Source organism: Scyliorhinus canicula, chromosome 10, assembly GCF_902713615.1.
Source record: "Scyliorhinus canicula chromosome 10, sScyCan1.1, whole genome shotgun sequence".
Taxonomy (NCBI): Eukaryota; Metazoa; Chordata; class Chondrichthyes; order Carcharhiniformes; family Scyliorhinidae; genus Scyliorhinus; species Scyliorhinus canicula.
In genome coordinates, this window is record NC_052155.1 from 80,882,310 (window position 1) to 80,902,189 (window position 19,880).

A 19,880-nucleotide genomic window follows, 5' to 3' on the forward strand; every position below is an offset into this window, starting at 1 on the left:
CTGCGGGCACCCATCAACCAGTCCAGACACCAGAATCTCAACTTCAACTGTTCAATCGCTTGCTCTAGCAGAACGCTCATGGAAGCATGAGCTCATGGAAGCCTCGTTGTAATGAGTCTCTGCCTCAGTTTGTGGCCTATGTGCTGATGTCATCAGCCACTCCCTTATTGGGTTTTCCTCATCCCTGAGCCATCCCTCCAGATACTGCTCTCCCTCTGGGATATCTGGGATCTGTGAACGGCCGAAGATGTAACTGTCATGGATGCTCCCCGGGAAACAGACACACACCTACATAATTCTCATCATGTGGTCACTGATAATCTGGCCGTTGAGGGAATGGGATACTTTGAGGTTTCATAAATGGTGGTGCATGATGCCATGTAAACGGAGTGCAACATGGGTCCAGTCTATCAAACCCTGCACTTGTGGCATGCCAGCCAAATGGGCACAATCTATGGCCCTGGAGTCTTGGCTCTTCTGGTATCGGTCCAAAGTTATATACATGTGGGTCCTCGCATAGAGGGCATCTGTCACATTCCTATGCATTTGTATGCAGCTGACTGGGAGATGCCATACAGATTAATGGTGCTGCCCTGAAATGAGCCACTGGCATAGACGTTCAGAGTGGCGGTGATTTCAAAGGTCACGAGCAGTGGGTGTCCTCCCATCCCATGTGATGCCAGCTCTTGCAGGAATTGGCAAAATTCCTGGGACAGTCACAGTCTTGTTTCATGGCCATTTCTCAACACTAAGCCCAATGCAAACCCCCCCCCCCACTAAGTGACAGGGCTATTGGTGGATGCATGGGACCCATGGTTGAATCAATGGAGCCCCCCACCATCATGAAGTGATATCCCATCGGGGTGAATGATTATAGACTTTACCATGAAACTTGACTTGAGGGTCAGTTCAGTGTGTCCTGTGTAAACCCTTGATTGATCATTGGAGTTCAATGGTTGAGACTGAACTATATTGTGTGAAACCAAATGAGCCAAATTAAAAGAACTGAGGGACAAAGTAAAAGGACAGCCTTAAAAGGTCACTGTCTTAATCAAAAGCAAATCATAAATGAAACTTGAAATATCAAACTAAAATGTGATTAACAGGGCTAATAAGGCACCTCATTCCCTGCGGTACCCAGCGGTCATGAAAAGAATTGATGGTGCTGGTGGACACCACATGATCGCTCTCTAGGAACACCTGGCTGCGAATGTAGTGGCGGTAGAGGGGCAGACAGTGGCTTCAGACGACCCCTTCGGCTGCCACTGCCTGGACCCACTGATGAAAGATTTGGTCAGGCCCAGGAGCAGGTTTGGTTGGGACTGAAATCAGTGGCATTCCTCTTTAGATTTGTATATTTCACTGGCACTGTTGAGTTGCCAATGAAGGGCAAAACTGCATTCCAATAGACTAAGTGCCTGCTGTGACAGATGTGGCACAGCTGTTTAGAGTAAAGCCTGCAATGGGCATGACATTCATACAACTAGAGTGCACCCACATTCTCCCATTTCACAAACCCTGCACACCTATTCCTGAGAGACAAGCTTCATAAACAAGTGCAATTGGTAATCAACAGAGGTCAACAGCTTGGTGAGCAGAGATATGCCTGAGTGTGGGATTGTACTCACAGTTCAGTTGTGCTTCCCCAAGTGAAAGGGTCTTCATTCCTCATGAGGCAGGGAAGAAAGCCATTCCTGAGTAGCCCCCTCTGCCCTTGCAGCCTGGCCTCTCACTGGATCTCACCGAGTTACATCACAGTCACCCCCAGGGGTGACCCTCAGTATTCACCTTCTGCCACCCACTTTCCAGCTCCCAGTAAGGACGGGCACTCCCTCAGTGGTGATTTAAGCAGAAGCCCAGCAAGAACATAGGAGGCGGTGCCTCGTGCCAGCTTCCAGACTTCCTTAAACCAAGGGACGCCCCAAAGTGGATGGAAGGTAAGGCTTGCTAGCGCCCCTTCCCCATCCCCCGAGAATAAGTGACTAACCCCCAATCCTGGCCCCAAGTTGAACTTATCTGTGTCCTCCATGTGATCTCCAGTGCACTCTTGAGCACTGAAAAGCTTGGGGAAATCATGTCTGCCTGAGCGCTCACTTCCGATAACCCCTCGGAGGAGAAGCCGCCAGCTTCACACTTTCACAGGCCTGTTGTGAATGACACTGGTGTGACTTCACACTCGCGCCCGGTGAATATTCCGTTCGGGTGAAGGTCTGGATTGCTTGCTAATGACATGCTGATGTATTAAAATGAGGTTCCTGGGCTCACACAGCGCAATTCACAATACTCCAGCGAGGGTGTGGGGGGGGGGGGGGGGTGTAGAATTCTAAAAGCCGATCATGCCGGACAAAATCACGTTTTCCGCTTCTCTCCGGATTTTAAGCCTGAGCTGACTTCATGGACGGAGAGACCGGACTCAAAATTGCACCCAGTGCTTTAACCATTTCAGTAATAATCGTTATTAACTCACAATTTTCAATACATAACAACAAAATAAAAACTTAGACCATAAGACACAGGAGCAGAATTAGGCCACTCGGCCCATCGGGTCTGCTCCGCCATTCAATCATAGCTGAAATGTTTCTCATCCCCATTCTCCTGCCTTCTCCCCATAACCCCTGATCCCCTTCTTAATCAAGAATCTATCTATCTCTGTCTTAAAGACACTCGGTGACTTTGCCTCCACAGCCTTCTGCGGCAAAGAGTTCCACAGATTCACCACCCTCTGGCTGAAGAAATTCCTCCTCATCTCTGGATTGGCCCTTAAGTCTGAGGCTGTGCCCTCTGGTTCTAGCTTCTCCTACTAGTGGAAATATTCTCTCCATGTTCACTCTATCCAGGCCTTTCAGTATTCTGTAAGTTTCAATGAGATCCCCCCATATCCTCCAATGAGTACAGACCCAAAGTCCTCAGCCGCTCTTGTATTTGTATAGCACTATTCATGACCTCAGGAGGGCCCAAAATGCTTTTCAGACACTCAGGTATTTCTGAAGCTTAGTCATTGTTGCAGTGTAGCAAGCAAAGCAACCAATTTACACAGAGTAAACACTCACAAGCAGCACTGAGATTATCATAGGTTATCATAGAATTTACAGTGCAGGAGGCCATTCGGCCCATCGAGTCTGCACCGACTCCTGGAAAGAGCACCCTACCCAAGGTCAACACCTCCACCTTATCCCCATAACCCAGTAACCCCACCCAACACTAAGGGCAATTTTGGACACTAAGGACAATTTATCATGGCCAATCCACCTAACCTGCACGTCTTTTGACTGTGGGACGAAACTGGAGCACCCGGAGGAAACCCATGCAGACATGGGGAGGATATGCAGACTCCGCACAGGCAGTGACCCAAGCCGGAATCGAACCTGGGACCCTGGATCTGTGAAGCAATTGTGCTAACCACAATCCTACCGTGCACAACAACCTGATCATTTATTTTGGAGCATTAAATGTTGGCCAGGGACAACAGCGATGACTCCCATGCTCTTCTGTGAAATAGTTCTTTAAAATGGGATCTTTTATGTCCACTGAGGGGGCAGTAGGAGTTAAAGTCTCATCTGCAAACAGCATCTCTAACAGTGCAGCACTCCCTCAGTACTGCACTGGATGTACCAAACCTTGATTTTGTGCTCAAGTTCTGGAGAAAGACTTGAACCAACAGCCTCCAGTCTTAGAGGTGAGATTGCTATCAACTGAGCCACGACTAACATTATTTAAGTGTTTTATTATTAAGTTTACTACCTTAAAACTATATTTAAATGAGCATAAGCATACTTGCATAATTGCGATGAAATTACCTTATTGTCTTGATCATGTTAAGACCCATTTCGACACAGCAGTGTGCGTGGTCATGACGTGGCTCAGGAAGTCCAGATACACAGTAATAGCAATCTCCAAGGATCTTAATTCTAAGGCAGTGATGCTCCTAAAATGTTATTAAAAATGCATTATTTTAATTAACATACTGCACTGCATAACTGTGTTAGTGGATCTCTTTGCATGCACAGTACAACAAAATGATGCAGTATACTTGTCAAAGTTGCTATCTGATATGCATTTACTGTGAAGAGATTACTGTTGCACATTTTCATACTTCCACATTTATACAGCCTTCTAACAGCTATATTTGCTGAGGCTAGAAACAGAAAACAGTTATTTCTCTCCAGTGATCACACCTATCAGAAGAATAGGGGTCTGGGAAAACCAGGCCCTTTAAAAAGAAAATCTCAAGCATCCTTTGAATAGAGCACCTTAGCTAGAATGACCAGGCTACGTATGAAGTTTCTAAAATCACACTTAAATTCAAATGTAAATAACTAAAATGTTTTATTTTAGTAAACGCTGTGACACAATGCCACAGCTCAGATAATTATAATGTATAATAGCAGGTAATGTAAATGACATTTTGAGCTAATTATTGAGTTCTGAGGGGTATGACCTATTCTAATTAGCATTACATCTCCAGGGGTGCTATATTTCTGTGCTAATTTCATTATAAAGCACAGTGGGGGGGGGGGGTTAAATTGGTCTTTCCAGTAACATAAGGTGCACTCAAAGCAAGTTACCATCAAAGTAAGAGAAAATAGTGATTTGTAATCTGCTCCTCAGCTGAAAGATTTGTAGATATCAGAAACAATTGTTTTCTCAAACAACATGCCAGTATAAAACAAGGGATAAATAGGCATCTGTACACCAGTGGTCATAATATTATCACAATTAATTTGATCAACCAAATGAAGAAAATATACCAGATGACAAACAACACGAGTAAAATTCTTTGAGAGGTTATACTGAAGAAAGATTGAGGAGAAATTGAAAACCTTCAGGGCCATCCTTGTGCTTAAGGAGGCACTACAAGTTTCCAGGATTAAAAGAGAGGCCAAGGGGAAATTAAACTAAACTGAGAAACTGGTAATGCCCAAAGATGAATGAAATCTTAAGGGAAATTACTCACAGGGGAACAGGAATAGGTATCAAAGCCAGTTGAGGGCAATAGAAGCTGCTACCTGACCAACCAACAGGATGTTGGCAAAGAGGATAATATATAACATGCTAGAAATCGCAACATTTTATCAATTATGTTAGCCAGAGAGCCATTCCAGTTTGTATAGGGCCACTGAAGGATTTCACAGGGCAAATTCAGGTAGACGTTTGAATACTGGCTGAGATTTTAACTGGCTGCTTTTCATCAGTCTACATTATTGAAGATAATACTGTGTTGTCATTAGTATAGAATAGGGCTGATGTTTTAATTGAATGCATGAAAGCAGATGTGCGTATAGCCCTGGCTAGAATTAGGTTTTTCAAAATAGATCGGGTTGCTGGCCCTGAGGCCATTCACTGACTGTACGCAAATAAATGAGAGATGCACTTGCTTTATTTTAACAGCTTTCTGAGGGGTCAGGGTATTGCTCCTAAGTGTTGTGTTTGGTGGTCTAGACCTTACAAAGGATTCCACCAAACACCTCAACTTGTCCAAACAAGGATCTTTATTGAGTCTTGTGTGGTAAAATAGCAATCTGTTGCAGAGCAAGTTATCACGGAGTCTCCTTATTACTCCTCTTGAGCTACACCTAGCACCAAACATTCACTTACTACGCTCTGCAATCTTTTGATCATGACTGGATGTGTATTCCCTTATATGGGGGTCACTGATCACATGACCTTGGTCTTGAGACTACGTGGTGTGCCTGCACCATCACCTGCTGGTTGGAGGTCGCACACCATCCATCTATGATATAGCCTAAAGCAGGGGTGGGCAAACTTTTCCGTGCAAGGGCCACATTCAGAAATTCACAATTTTAAAGGGCCGCATAGTATATTAAGTAAAATAATTAATATTTAAAATAGCCAAAATAAATGGTTTTTAAAGAAAAAAAAAGCAATTAATTTTTATTAATTAATATTTTAAAGTAGAAACTTTACATGAAACACATTTATTTGAAAAACAAAGTAACTCAGTTTAAAGAAAAAAAGCAATTAATTTTTATTAATTAATATTTTAAAGTAGAAACTTCACATGAAACACATGTTGTGCCGAGCAATGATCACCCTACTCAAGTCAACGTATCCACCCTATACCAGTAACCCAACAGCCCCTTTAAAAAATTTTTTTTTTTATGACTTGATCTTGGTGGGCCGCATAAAGACCTTTGGCGGGCCATATGTGGCCTGCGGGCCGTAGTTTGCCCACCCCTGGCCTAAAGGCATATCACCACCCTGAGGACTGGAAAATGTCTACCTATGCCATTGTTTCAAAAAGGGCAGTTCGGGGAAACACGGGACCATTAGTTTGACTTTGTTCAGAGGCATTGCTAGAGGGATTGCCTTGACAGAGAAAGACTTATTTAAAGTCTGAACATGATTTCTGGGAAAGGTCTCACACACCTCGTTAAATATTTCTGAGAAATTCAAAAAACTGGTGGAACAAAATTCAGCTTTATAGCACCAGTGGTTTCAGTAGATTGTTTGAGTTTAAAAACCCTCAGGGTCGGAGTGATTTTCTGTTGCAGCTGTCTCCAACGCCCTCCACCATCCCAGAGACACTCACCTCTTGTTGGGCACTTTAGTGAAGAAGCTCCAGGGACACTCTCTGGTGTGCACCACACAGTTGACCTGGTACAACAGGTGGAGTTAGCAACGCCTGAGGTGGCGGACGGTCAGAGGGCAGGCCGAGCCCAGGGGACTAGCTGCCGTCCAGATGGGTCCTGGGCTCTGGAACATACAGTCCCAATAAGAGTGTAGATGCAGTTATAGAGCCAGGACCGCATGAGGGATTGTCAGCGAGCGTCCAGCACCTGCAGGAGCAGGTGGAGGATTCCAACTGCATGCAGGAGCAGGAGGTGGTGCCGACCATGCCTGCCACCCAGGCTAACACCGCAGGCGTGACATCCGCTGTGGAGGCATTGGGGGCAATGGTTTCGGCCATGGATCAACATGTCCAAGGCCTGGGGCATTCTGTATAGGCACTGGCCATTGCCTAGGACAGGGCTGCCGCCTCACAGGCAGCCATGTGCCAGAGCCACCTGCACATTGCAGTGGCGCTCCTGAGCAAGGCCCAGTCACAGCAAGCCATAGGCCTGTTCCCCCTCCCCCGGCAGGGCCCCCCCCCCCCACCCCAGCCAGCATGACCAGTGTCCAGCCCGGCAGTCTGCAATCGCTCCTCTCCATGTCCTATCTCCTTTCTCCTCTCAGCAACTACCATGCCAGGTTCTCTTTTTTTAATAGCACCACGCCGTCGGGAACTCGGCCCATCAGAAATGGACAATCGCGGGTGAGCCCACTAATGATATGCAAATGGTGTTTAAACTACACGCACCATGCGTTGCATTGACGCTATTTTCAAGGCGATGGAGAATCATGACTTGGCGTCAAATCGACACCTGCCGTGATTTTGGCGTTTTGAAGCTATTCTTCGCCCAATCGCCATTCCTGATTCGGCGCGGCCAACGGAGAATCCCGCCCCTTGTTCCTGGAGGCTGCAATTGTCAGTAATGACCCTCTGGGAAAGTTTCCTGGAGTGACTAACATGTCTACACATAGGTGGCATGTGGGCCTTTCGGGTTGTGTCTGAGCCTCCTGAGGCACTGGTGCTCACATATGACAGCAGCAGCGCTAAATTTCTGGCTCTGGACCCGGTGTTGGGGTCTCTCCCTTCTATCCCGTGGAGGGGCATGCGGCAGAGAAGAAGGCAGCTCATCCTGCACCTGGGTTGCTCTTGTTAATCCTGCTGATGTTGAGGTTGGTGTTGCTAGTGGCGTTGCAAGGTGGATCTGCAAAAGGTGTACCATGTCATGGTGAAGGCTAACAGCAGGAAAGCGCAGATCAAAGTGAGTGAAGAAGGCTCTTCATGGTGGCACAGTGGTAATGTCACTGGATTGGCAATAGAAGTCCAGGCTGGGGATTTGGGTTCAAATCGCACCATGCCGACCGGTGCAATTGAAATTCAATCTGGAATTGAAAGCTCGTTTCAGTAATGGTGAGTATGAATCCATCATGGAATGTTGTTACACCCACCTAATGTCCTCTAGGGAAGGGAATCTGCAATCATTACCTGGCCTGACCTATATGTGACTCCAGATCCACAGCAACATGGTTGAGTCTGAAATGGCCAATGCAACACGGCGTCGGCCGCACGCAGACTCGGCCTGCCAAACATTACCCCCTTGTAACACCCACCAGTCCTCGCCAAAGCCCCCCTGCCAGCGGGATGGCTCGGCTCTCCCCCCCCCCCACTGATTGTGGCAGCGCTGGACACAGTCCGCAGCCGCCACGCGAGGCACTGAAAGTTGTGAGGAAACGCGCCCCATGCCGTCGAGGACCCAGTCTATCAGGGGTGGAGCATCAGAGGAGGGCCTCGGGTGATGTCCTGAGGCCGTCCATACGGCGTGCGGCGGACTCAGGGAGTAAGCCATTTTTGAGGGTGTGAAGCATCACAAAAAAGGCGCCGCCCCGATTCCAGAGTAAAAGTGGATTTCCCGGTTGATCACCGAACGCGATTTCGGCAATCGCAGAAGCCCGCACCATGTTTATTATTTGCCTTTCCGTTTGATCACATGATTGTGGTGGCAGGTGTTGGGATTGGAGTGGATGATGGGAGGAGGGGATAGTTTTCAGAAAATGCACCATGCCTTGATTGGACTTGCTTGGTGGACCAATGGCTTTTGGTCATTTCTACTGTTATCTCCTTATGTGGCCTGCTGTCAAATTTTCTTTGTGAAGCACTTTGAAGCATTTCACTACATTAAAGGTGCTAAATAAATGCAAGTTGTTGTTGTTTGCAAATCCCCAGCATCTATTTTCTTTTGTAGTACATGAATTAATATGCCCTTTTCATGCTCAGCTGTGTTAATTGCAAATAAGTACTTAAATTTAACAGCTTTCATCAATTTTCAAAGCAATTGTTACATTATAGCCACATTCATTGGCTTTTAAGTCATCCACCTGGCTGTTTTGATGATAAATTCAGATTATTAGAGGACCCTGACTGATTCTGTGGAGGACCATTTAAACAGATCCTTCCAGATTATTGGGCCATGATCAACAGGTACCCTGATAATAATTTAAATTCAAAGTGCTGTATTAATCTTGTAACCCTCTATTGAACCTCTTCCAATAACATATCACTTTGTAAATCGGGGCCTTAAAATGGATACAAATTGTTGGACTTCCAATCTTGGTATGATCCAAACAGATGGCATCCAAGGAGCCGCCCATCGAACTGACTTCCCTTTCGATCACAGTCAGTGAAAGAAATTGAGCTGGGTATACAGGGGATAGCCAATCAGAAATCACCTGTTTTACAACCCATGGCAGGTAAATGTTCTACCAGATGTCAATGTCTTATCAATTGCATTGTTAGGTGGAAAGGTGATGGATATTTCCAGGGGCAACAAGGTGGCACAGTATTTAGCACTGCTGCCTCACAGCTCCAGGGTCCCGGGTTCAAATCTGTCCTCGGGTGACTGTGTGGAGTTTGCACTTTCTCCCCGTGTGTGCGTGGGTTTCCTCCGGGTGCTCCGGTTTCGTCCCACAGTCCAAAGATGTGCAGGTTAGGTGGATTGGCCATGCTAAAATGCCCCTTCAAAAGGTTAGGTGGGGTTACTAGGTTATGGGGATAGGGTGGAGGCATGGGCTTAAGTAGGGTGCTCTGCTGGTGCAGACACATCGGGCCGAATGGCACTATAAATTCTATGATACATAAATAAGGGATAGCTGGAACCTTAGTTGAGGAGTGTTGAAACTGAACAAAGTCAATAAACTCTGTCAACAAGGCTCTATGTCTTGGTTTGGAGTCCCCAACTGCCATGGATCCTATTAACATCCAATACTCCAGATGCAGTTTGATCAAGATTTTAAAATGACCTGCTTCAATTTACATATGATATCCTTTGTTTTACAGTCAAACATGTTATATATTTTCTTTGCAGTATGGGAATACTAGCTTGCAGATATTGGTGAGCTGTTCCAATAATCTGCAATGTCCTTCTGTCTCTGGTCCATCCACTGTGTTCCCACTAAGTATCTATTCCTAACCCATTTTTTGCCAGATCGGACCACTTTACACTTACCTACAGTAAATACAATTGCCATTTTTCTGCACATAATGAAAACATCACTCTGAATTTGTGAATGGTGATTCTTAATATTGACCACTGTTCTCGGTGTAATTCTCAAACTTAGACAACTTTGAAATGATTCAAGTCTCTAGACGATTTATGGAATTGATAAGTAACAGTGCTGAACCAATATGAAAAATATATTTGACTAATAAACGATGGTAAAAGCTGTGCCCCCCAACCAAGCTGTTCTACAACACTGGCACCCATCTGGCAATGTGGAAAATTAGCCTGACCACAAAAACCAGGACAAATCCAACCCGGCCAATTACTACCCCATTAATTTACTCTTGATCATCAGGAAAGTGATGGAAGGTGCCATTGACACTGCTATCAAGAGACACTTACTCCATAATAACGTGTTCACTGGCACTCAGCTTGAGTTGTGCCAGGGCTACCCAGCTCCTGCCCTCATTACAGCTTAGGTCCAAACATGGGCATAAGAACTGAACTCAAGAGGTGTGCTGAGAGTGGCTACCCTTGATATCAAGCAGCGTTTGAACAAGTGTTGCATCAAGGAGCCCTAGCAAAACTGCAGTCAATGGGAATCAGGGTGGGGGGGGGGGGACACTGTCTGGGTCAAAGCAGTTGCTTGATTGGCACCTCATCCACCACCTTAACATTTACTCCCTTTGCCACCAATGCACAGTGGCAGCAGTGTGTATGTAGCGTCTAGAAGATGCACTGCAGTTACTCACCAAGGAACCTTCAACAGCACCTTCCATACCTCTACCACCTAGAAGGATAGGGGAAGCAAATGCATGGGACCACCACCATTTGCAAGTTCCCTTCCAAACCATACATCATCCTGATTTGGAACTATATCGTCGTATTTTCCCCTGTTGCTGAGTCAAAATTCTGGAACTCCCTTAACAGTCATGTGAGTCTACCTAGACCACATGGACTGCAGTGTCCTACTACCACCTTTTCAAGGATAATTAAGGATGGGCAATAAATGCTGACCGGCTAGCGATGTTCACATCCCATGAAAGAATAAAAGAAAATATATTCTTCTTTGTAGATGGGTTGGTTGCCATTTGAAACAATCTTTCCTAATTTAGCCTGTCAAAATTCTTTGAACATCTTTATCACATCTCCTTGTTACCGTCTCTGTTCTGAGAAGAACAAACAACTCGTTTCCCTGTGTAACTGAAGTCTCTCATTCCTGGTCCCATTCTCCATTGAATGGTCTCTAAGGCGTTGCCATTGTTCCCAAAGTATTGTCTGTAATGCCAATTGGCTGGGCATAACCAGTGTTTTATGAAGGTTTGGAATAACATCCCTTATTTTGCACTCTGTTCTTCTTTTATAAAGGCAGGGATCCCATATGCATTTTAAACAACCTTCGCAATTTGTTCTGCCATCTTTAAAGACTTGTGTATGTATAAACCCAGGTTCCGCTGTTCATGCATTAACTTTAAAATTGTATCATTTATCTCATGCTGCCAATCCTTTCTTCCTGCCAAAATGAATCACTTCACACTTCTCTGCATTAAATTTCATGTGCCATATGCCTGTCCCTTTCACAGTCTGTTTATCTCCTCCCAAAATTTGATACATGTCTCCTCAGTTTAATACATTTCTTAGTTTTGCTGAAAAAAGATACATTTTATCAAAGCTTTTTGTCTTGCACTCATCAGGACATTCACAAGAATACCAATGTAAGGGCAAATATTATATTTAAACTGTATGAGAAGAGTGCTGATCGATTGCCAAGTGGACTCAGATTGGTAGAGGTGTTGCCATGGAGAATGCACCAGTTGATGGTGACTAACATTTAACTGCCAAGAATTGTTTCCAATTTAAACCAGACAGCTTGACTCTGATTGGTGAAGGCATTGCCTGGAGAAATGAAACAGCAATTGCTGTTACTTATTCAGCTAAAACAGGGGTGATTTGTGTACATGTTGTTCCTGTCTGCAAACAGTACACACAAATGCGCCAAATTAACTAATCTTAAATTAACTAATCTTAATTATTAGCGCGCTGAGAATTATTTCGCAAATGTTATCCAATTTCGGAAACACATTTAATGTTGGACACTGTGTTTTGAGTTCAGCAAGTGTGGGCTGGTTGGATACAGTCTACACATTGCCTGTTTCAAAAAGCTGTGCCAAAATGTCCTTTCCTTCAGCACCACTCAAGTTCTAGGGCGCGATTTAATGAAAAAAAAAGTCCCGTTGTGGGCTGGTTTAGCAGGGTGTTTCCCAGCACATACAGCGCTGGGACCGATCCCGCTATCAAACAGGACTCTGTTACTTTTTCGGGCCTCGTCAGATGATAGCGTCTAGTCTTATTCATAGTTTTATTCATATAGGGGCTAGTTGAATGTATATAGCTAATGGGTAAAATATTAAAAGTGTCTTGACTGTGGAACTCAGTCATTTTCTCCTATAATGAATTAACCATTGTATTTCATTGTATTCAGGACTGAGAACGGATTGTTCTCTGCATAATCATAGATTATCATAGAATTTACAGTGCAGAAGGAGGCCATTCGGCCCATCGAGTCTGCACCGGCTCTTGGAAAGAGCACCCTACCCAAGGTCAACATCTCCACCCTATCCCCATAACCCAGTAACACCACCCAACACTAAGGGCAATTTTGGACATTAAGGGCAATTTATCATGGCCAATCCACCTAACCTGCACATCTTTGGGCTGTGGGAGGAAACCGGAGCACCCGGAGGAAACCCACGCACACACGGGGAGGACGTGCAGACTCCGCACGGACAGTGACCCAAGCCGGAATCGAACCTGGGACCCTGGAGCTGTGAAGCAATTGTGCTATCCACAATGCTACCGTGCTGCCCATCAACTAATCAATTCTAGTTAGGTCTCCGCCAAGCTATGAAAACATATCCAGTATTTGCCCTAAGACTGTGCACGCAGATGCTAAGCTAGTTTTGATAGGCACCGGTCAATCTTAAGTAATGTCCAGTGTTTGATTAACAAGTTATCCTCTGAGTAACAGACATTCATTGGAACAAACCAGGAGGTCTCAGCTGAGAATTAGAATCCAATGAATGTAAAATGAAGGGTTAAACCAGAGATACGAATTCCCTTAAAGATAGGCCTCATGGTCGAGGTTTTTGTTCCTGAATTCTTAAATCATCTGTTTGTTTGTGTTTAGTGATTTCTTTTGTGCTTAGATTTTTGCCACATGCTTTATTTTTTAAATATATTGTTTAATATTTAATTTCTCAGTTTTTATTCAGTTCTTATTCAAATGTATACCAGTGAGTAACTAACAATAAAGTTGTGTGTTTGACACCACACACCAACCAGACTATCGATTCTTAATGAAAGAGAAAAATAAGAGTCCCAACTGCGGGAAAGGCCCCACTTATCTTCTTTTCCTGCGCTGAGGAACTCTGTTGCTTAGCTCTGGCAGAGGCCTATTTAAGTGTGCCTAACTGCGCACCTAAATATGCAAATTTAGCCCCCCCCATTATGGGCGGGACCCAGATCATGATGTCTCGCAGGATACCATTAGATCTTGCGCAGCGCTGCAAGCCGGGTAAATCTTGCATGAGGACTCTCGCGAGATTTGCCTGCCGCATTGGATGCCGAGTCAGATGTGATGCGGCTGTTAGATCGTGGCTCTATACTACCAAACAACTACTTCTGAGTTTCATGGCACCTGTAACATTTGAATTTATGTCTTCCATACCCAATCCAGGACATTTATATAAATATATATGGATAAAAAGCAGTGTTCTAAAGCATATTTTTCTTCTTTCTGAAAAATAACTATTCACCAATACTCTCCATTTTCTGTCCCTCAGCTACTTTCAGAACCCCACAACATTTAAACCCAGGACTTCAAAATTGTTAACAAGTTTATTATTTGGTATACAGGGAGGGAAGGTGGCCAGAATTAGAAAGGTGCTACTACAGAGAGGAAGGCAAGCAGGGGGTTTCGATCTTCCGAACCTGATGTATTATTACTGGGCGGCGAATGTGGAGAAGGTGCGGAGCTGGGTCAGAGAGGTTGACTCCCAATGGGTCAGAATGGAGGAGAGTTTGTGTAGGGGGTCGGGATTGAAGGCGCTATCAACAGCGCCGCTCCCAACAGCCTCGGGGAAATACTCAGGGAGTCCGGTAGTAATAGCTTTGTTGAGAATTTGGAGACAGTTTCGCCAGCACTTCGAGTTGGGGCAGGGTCAAGGGAAATGCCGACTCGACAGAACCATAGATTTGAGCCAGGGAAGTGGGATGGAAATTTTTGGAGATGGGAGGAGAAAGGAATTAGGACGCTAAAAGATTTGTTTATTGGGGACGGTTTGCATGATTGAAGGAGCTGGGAGCGAAGTATGGGCTGGAGCACGGGGAAATATTTAGATACATGCAGCTGACAGTGCCACTGTCAATGATTGTGTCATGGAAATGGGGGATGTAAAAAATGTCAGAATGGGAGCAGCAAACAGATTTTGGTATTTTGCAGGTCTGGAGTAGGTTACAGAGATAGGGTGGGATGAAATCATGAAGGAATTTGACAATAAGGATTAGAATTTTAAATTTCTCATGTTTTTGGTCTGAGTCCCAATGTAGGTCAGGATGCACATGGGTGATTGATGAATGGGACTTGGCATGGGTTAGGATTGGAGCAGTTGAATTGTGGATGAGCTCAGGTGTATGGAGGATGGTAGGTGAGAGACTGGCATGGAACTCATAAACACCTCAGAAATTGATGCTCAAACGTTTCCAGAGGTCAGTTGCATTTTTATTGCACTTTTCTTTTCCCCAGGATGTTCTAAAACAATTCTCGACTAATTGCCTTTGAAACGTAGTTGCTTTTGTTAAATTGGCAAAAAAATGTTGGCAAACAGCAAGCACCCACAAACAGTAATGAGACAAATAACGGATGCTCTTATTTTGCTGATGTTTGTTTGCAGATACGTTTTGACTTGGCCACCAGGGGAAATCTCTCTTGAACAGTGCCATGGCATATTAGGGCGGGTCTCTCCACCTCCCAGCGGCGAGGCAGCATGCCGTTTGCTGGCGGCGGGATTCTTTGTTCCCGCTGCTGTCAATGGGAATTGCCTTTGAAGCCACCCCAAGCCACCAGGAAACCCGCAGACTGGGATCTGTTAGCAGGACTACAGAATCCCGCCGCCAGCAAATGGCTGGAGGATTCCGGCCTTTATGTCTAATCAAGCAGCCAGATGGATTCAATGGGTTGGATTTGCGTCTGTCGAGGTTCTCCGTTGCGCTGACAGCCCAGGGATTTCCCGGCGGAACAGGGCTGCCCACAATTGGAAACTCCAGTAGCCAGCTGGCGAGACGGACAATCCCGGGGGCACGCTGACGGGGAATCTCGCCCAATGTCTTTTATGAAAGACCATCTCTGAAAATACGATATTCCCTCTGTAGTGCATTGAAGTGCAGGTCGAGATTAGGTGTTCAGGTCTTGTAGTGAGGCCTGAACTGAGAGTCAAAAGTGCCATCACTTAGGATAGTCAACTATCAATATCCTGAAGTACACACACACTTGAGGAAGTCAGATATATAATTTATTTCTCCTGCAAAAGTATTTCTATTGATTTCATTTAACTCTTGCATAATACCCAAAATACTAAAATTTAAGAATTTATAAAGCCATTATCAGTGTACATTAAAAAGAAACAAAAATATAAGATAAAAGCAAATTACTGCGGATGCTGGAATCGGAAACAGAAATAGAAGCTACCTGGACAATCTCAGCAGATCTGATAGCATTTGTGGAGAGAAAGGAGCTAACATTTTGACTCTGGATGACTCTGTCAAAGCTTTGTCAAAAATATAAGATGCTGGAAATAGACATTAGCACATTCACCTCAGAAGTCATGCTCAAAATGTTTGTCTGTTTTCTCCTTTCATGTGTTGGCTACATTGAGTACTTTCAGAATTTGTTTCAGATTTCTGGCATTCATTACTTTTCTTTTTATATGCACAAAAATAGTGTATATTAAATATGGAGGGTAGAGCCAATACTGGCATGAAGTGGCCTTGCCACCTGCCCAAATATGGGAGATTGTAACCATATTTGGGGCAGAGAAAAGAATCAAACAGCTCCTACCAGTGAGCCATCCGGCTGGTCGGGTCCGGTAGGATTGGGTGCTGGGGGGTGGTGGTTATGTATGTGTGAGGCTCACACTACAACCATTTGTACCTGAAATTGTAATGAGGGTCCTACAGTCAGAGTGGGGTGCTAACTTACATATTTAAGCAGCTTTCTATCCATTTCAGGTAATGTCGGCCACTTGTCCATGTGAAGGCCCATCTGAAAATTGCCTGAGGCAAATCTTGTATATGAGAGGGAAACATGGAACGAGACCTGGGTGTCCCAGCGCACCGGTCATTGAAGGTAAGCAAGCAGGTACAGCAGGTGGTAAAGAAGGCAAATGGTATGCTGACCTTCATAGCGAGAGGATTTGAGTACAGGAGCAGGGATGTCTTGCTGCAATTATACAAGTCTTTGGTGAAGCCACACCTGGAATATTGTGTGCAGTTGTGGTCTCCTTATCTGAGGAAGAATGTTCCTGCTATAGAGGGAATGCACCAAAGGTTTACAAGACTGATGGCTGGAATGGCGTACAAGGAGAGATTGAATCGGTTAGGATTGTATTCGCTGGTGTTCAGAAGAATGAGGGGGGAAATCTCATAGAAACCTATAAAACTCTAACAGGACTGGACAGGGTTGATGCAAGAAGGATGTTCGTGATGATGGGTGAGTCCAGAACCAGAAGTCACAGTCTGAGGATACGAAGTAGACCCTTTAGGACAGAGATGAGGAGAAATTTCTTCACCCAGAGGGTGGTGAGCCTGAGGAATTCAATACCACCGGAAGTAGTTGAGTCCAAAACATTGTATGGTTTCAAGAAGCAGTTAGATATAGCACTTAGAGCAACAGGGATCAAAGGATATTGGGAAAAGCGGGATTCGGCTATTGAGTTGGATGATCAGCCACGATCATAATGAATGGCGAAGTGTGCTTAAAGAGCCAAATAGCCTCTTCCTGTTCCTATTTTTTCTATGTTTCTATATCAATGGGACAGTCTAGTGCTCATAATTTTCAACTGGCAGCACTTTTTGTTTTTTAGATGAGGAACAGACAGCTGGTCGATGAAAATTGCCCCCATATTCTTTATTTTCAGACATGATGAATAAACACTCATCATTATTTTGATAATTGTATTAGCAAATGGAACATTTTTATTTCTATCAAATGTGTGCAATGAATCCAAGCAGATTGTGGGTGTGACATCCTTGTTATATTTAATTATCATTTTGAATTGTGAATTTATAAAACATTGGAGGCAGGTCAGCATGCTGAGTGAATTTATAAAGCAGCACAATTGATGGAAATTCCACAGCATTTATCCTTTTAAATTATCCATCAAATGAGAGGAATTTGTAACAAATTGAAGTCATAAAGTAATAAAAATAGAAGAAATAAAAGTTATTGGGCGGCACGGTGGCACAGTGGTTAGCATTGCTGCCTACGGCGCTGAGGACCCAGGTTCGAATCCCGGCCCTGGGTCACTGTCTGTGAGGAGTTTGCACATTCTTCCGTGTCTGCGTGGGTTTCACCCCCACAACCCAAAGATGTGCAGGTTAGGTGGATTGTCCACGTTAAATTGCCCCTTAATTGGAAAAAATGAATTGGATATTCTAAATTTTAAAAAAAGAAATAAAAGTTATTGAAATAATAATGAGAATTTAGTTTATTGCATCTGACAAAGTAAAATGACTTAACCCCTCAAGATACTTTTTGGGACTCAGCATAGCACCAGATTTTGCATATCAAATTCAGTTATAAAGTCCATCCACTGCATTTATGTGTAATTGAACTTACATGTGCAAGTCGATCAAATCTCGCAAACAGTTCATTCAGCATCCTCACCAGTTCCTGTGCAGACAGGGTTGTGGAGAGGTTGGTGAAACCTTTCACGTCGGCAAAGAGAATGCTAAATAAAACATGGAAAATATTGTATTAATATCCTCTTGTGTGGCAAATAAGGAAACTATATTTCAGTGCTTAGTGCAGTCAATTCAAATGATTTTCTTCCCATTTTGTTACTATCGGGTAGCTTTTCAGTTTTACCGGAGATCCATTTCAACATTTGCATCTATTTCAAAATTTGCTTCTTCCTTATTTCTGGAGCTTTGTATCTCCACTGCTGCAAACATGCAGCTGGGGGAGCAGGCAATTGGGTTTGCCCTCTTTATCATGGATTGTATAATTAAAATGCTGAGGACAAAGGCCAACCATCTCCATTCCTCACAGCCAGCCATCAACGGCGACAGGCCTACTTCACTGACTGGTTAAGCAAGTCCTGTCGCTGAAAAGACCATACAAGTCATGCAAAGCTTACTAATGTCATAGACAGATTTTAAGCGTCTGACCATTTTGAATTCACTTTAACTCCTGTGTAACTAATATGCTGCATAATTTTAAAAATAAAAAGGAAAACTGTTGATTACGATCCTGGATAGAAGATTTGAACTCTTTGGGTAAGATCTTTTTTAAATCGAAGAAAACTATTAATAGCAAATAGGTTTCTTACCTCACATTTTCATAGCGATGTATGTAGATTTTATGAAACTGGTGCTGTAAATGTTCATGTTCCACGGCTGACATGTCATTAATCATCTCCAATACAACAAATTGTGGCAGAACTGAAAGTACCAGCCTCTCCTTAATTATGTAAAACAAATACGCACACATGGATATCATTAGCAATTATAGGTAATATATTCACAGTGGAGTCTTTAGATTTGGAATAAATGTAGTTAATACATTCACAACTATCATTCTCCAGCCTCTCAATTCTGGTTGTAAAGATTAGACTACCATTTATTTAACATCCATTCAATGGTTTGTGTTCTGCTTTTCTTCTACTCGATACACATTGTAAAAATAATCAATATAATGGTCAACCCCTTTTAAATCTTCCCACACTTTAAAATATGTTGACTTCTCTTGCTCTCCTTTGGCATTCCAACATATGTGTTGCCCAGTGACAAAAGGCTATTTTTTCTCCCTTTTTATGGGGAACCTCTTAACGTCCACTCCATATGTACATTTTGGATAATGGTATAAAATAGGAGTGACGGGGGATATAAAATTCGATGTTAATTATGCATTACACCATTGAAGTCAATTGAATGTCAGGTGGAGAATATAATGGGCAGCAATTTCAGATTGTCCATTAAACTCCAGTGTTTTCTTCTGACAATATGATCAAGATTACAAACTCAAGATCTGGGTGGAGGAATTACGACTTTGGAGAAAATGGGCAAAATTGACATAATAGTCCTTCAGATATCACTTCTTGACTTTGAGTTGAATGGAAATGAAAATAGAGAGAGCTGTATGGCATATTTATTTGCTTAAGAACCTTGTCACTAACTTCTTCCAGTTCTGTTGAAGGGTCATCAAACTGGAACATTGGACTGGAGTATCCTGGCCTCATGGAGACAGGGTTGGAGATTTGGGGTGGGGTAGGAACAGAGGGGTTGGGGGCGGTGGATGGTATTGGTGGTCAATGAAAATAAGGGGAAGACTTCCCCAGTTCATTCCTCACTCCAGATTGGAAACGGATGGACTGGAAAAAAGATCGGTGTCACCTTGCACATAGATAAGTATGCTCTGTTTTGTCCTATTTGGGCTGTTTGGATCACTATTCTGTTTTGTTCTCATGAAGAATTGTTTGTAATTGATGCAGTTTAGGCTTCATAGTTCTTATCCAAGATTAGCACTATCATTGACCTTTG

General features: G+C 43.8%; 1 protein-coding gene across 3 annotated transcripts in view; it reads right to left on the reverse strand.

The window, feature by feature from the left end:
- The window catches only part of adcy8 (adenylate cyclase 8 (brain)), a 137,516-nt gene that overhangs the window by 110,271 nt on the left and 7,365 nt on the right, over positions 1–19,880 (reverse strand). For all 3 annotated transcript variants that reach the window (XM_038809229.1, XM_038809231.1, XM_038809230.1), the window contains exons 3-5: positions 18,671–18,801; positions 17,959–18,070; positions 3,798–3,925 (exon numbers count right to left, since the gene is read on the reverse strand). In XM_038809229.1, coding sequence (XP_038665157.1) covers positions 3,798–3,925; positions 17,959–18,070; positions 18,671–18,801 — 371 coding nt within the window. The remainder of the gene's footprint in view (positions 1–3,797; positions 3,926–17,958; positions 18,071–18,670; positions 18,802–19,880) is intronic.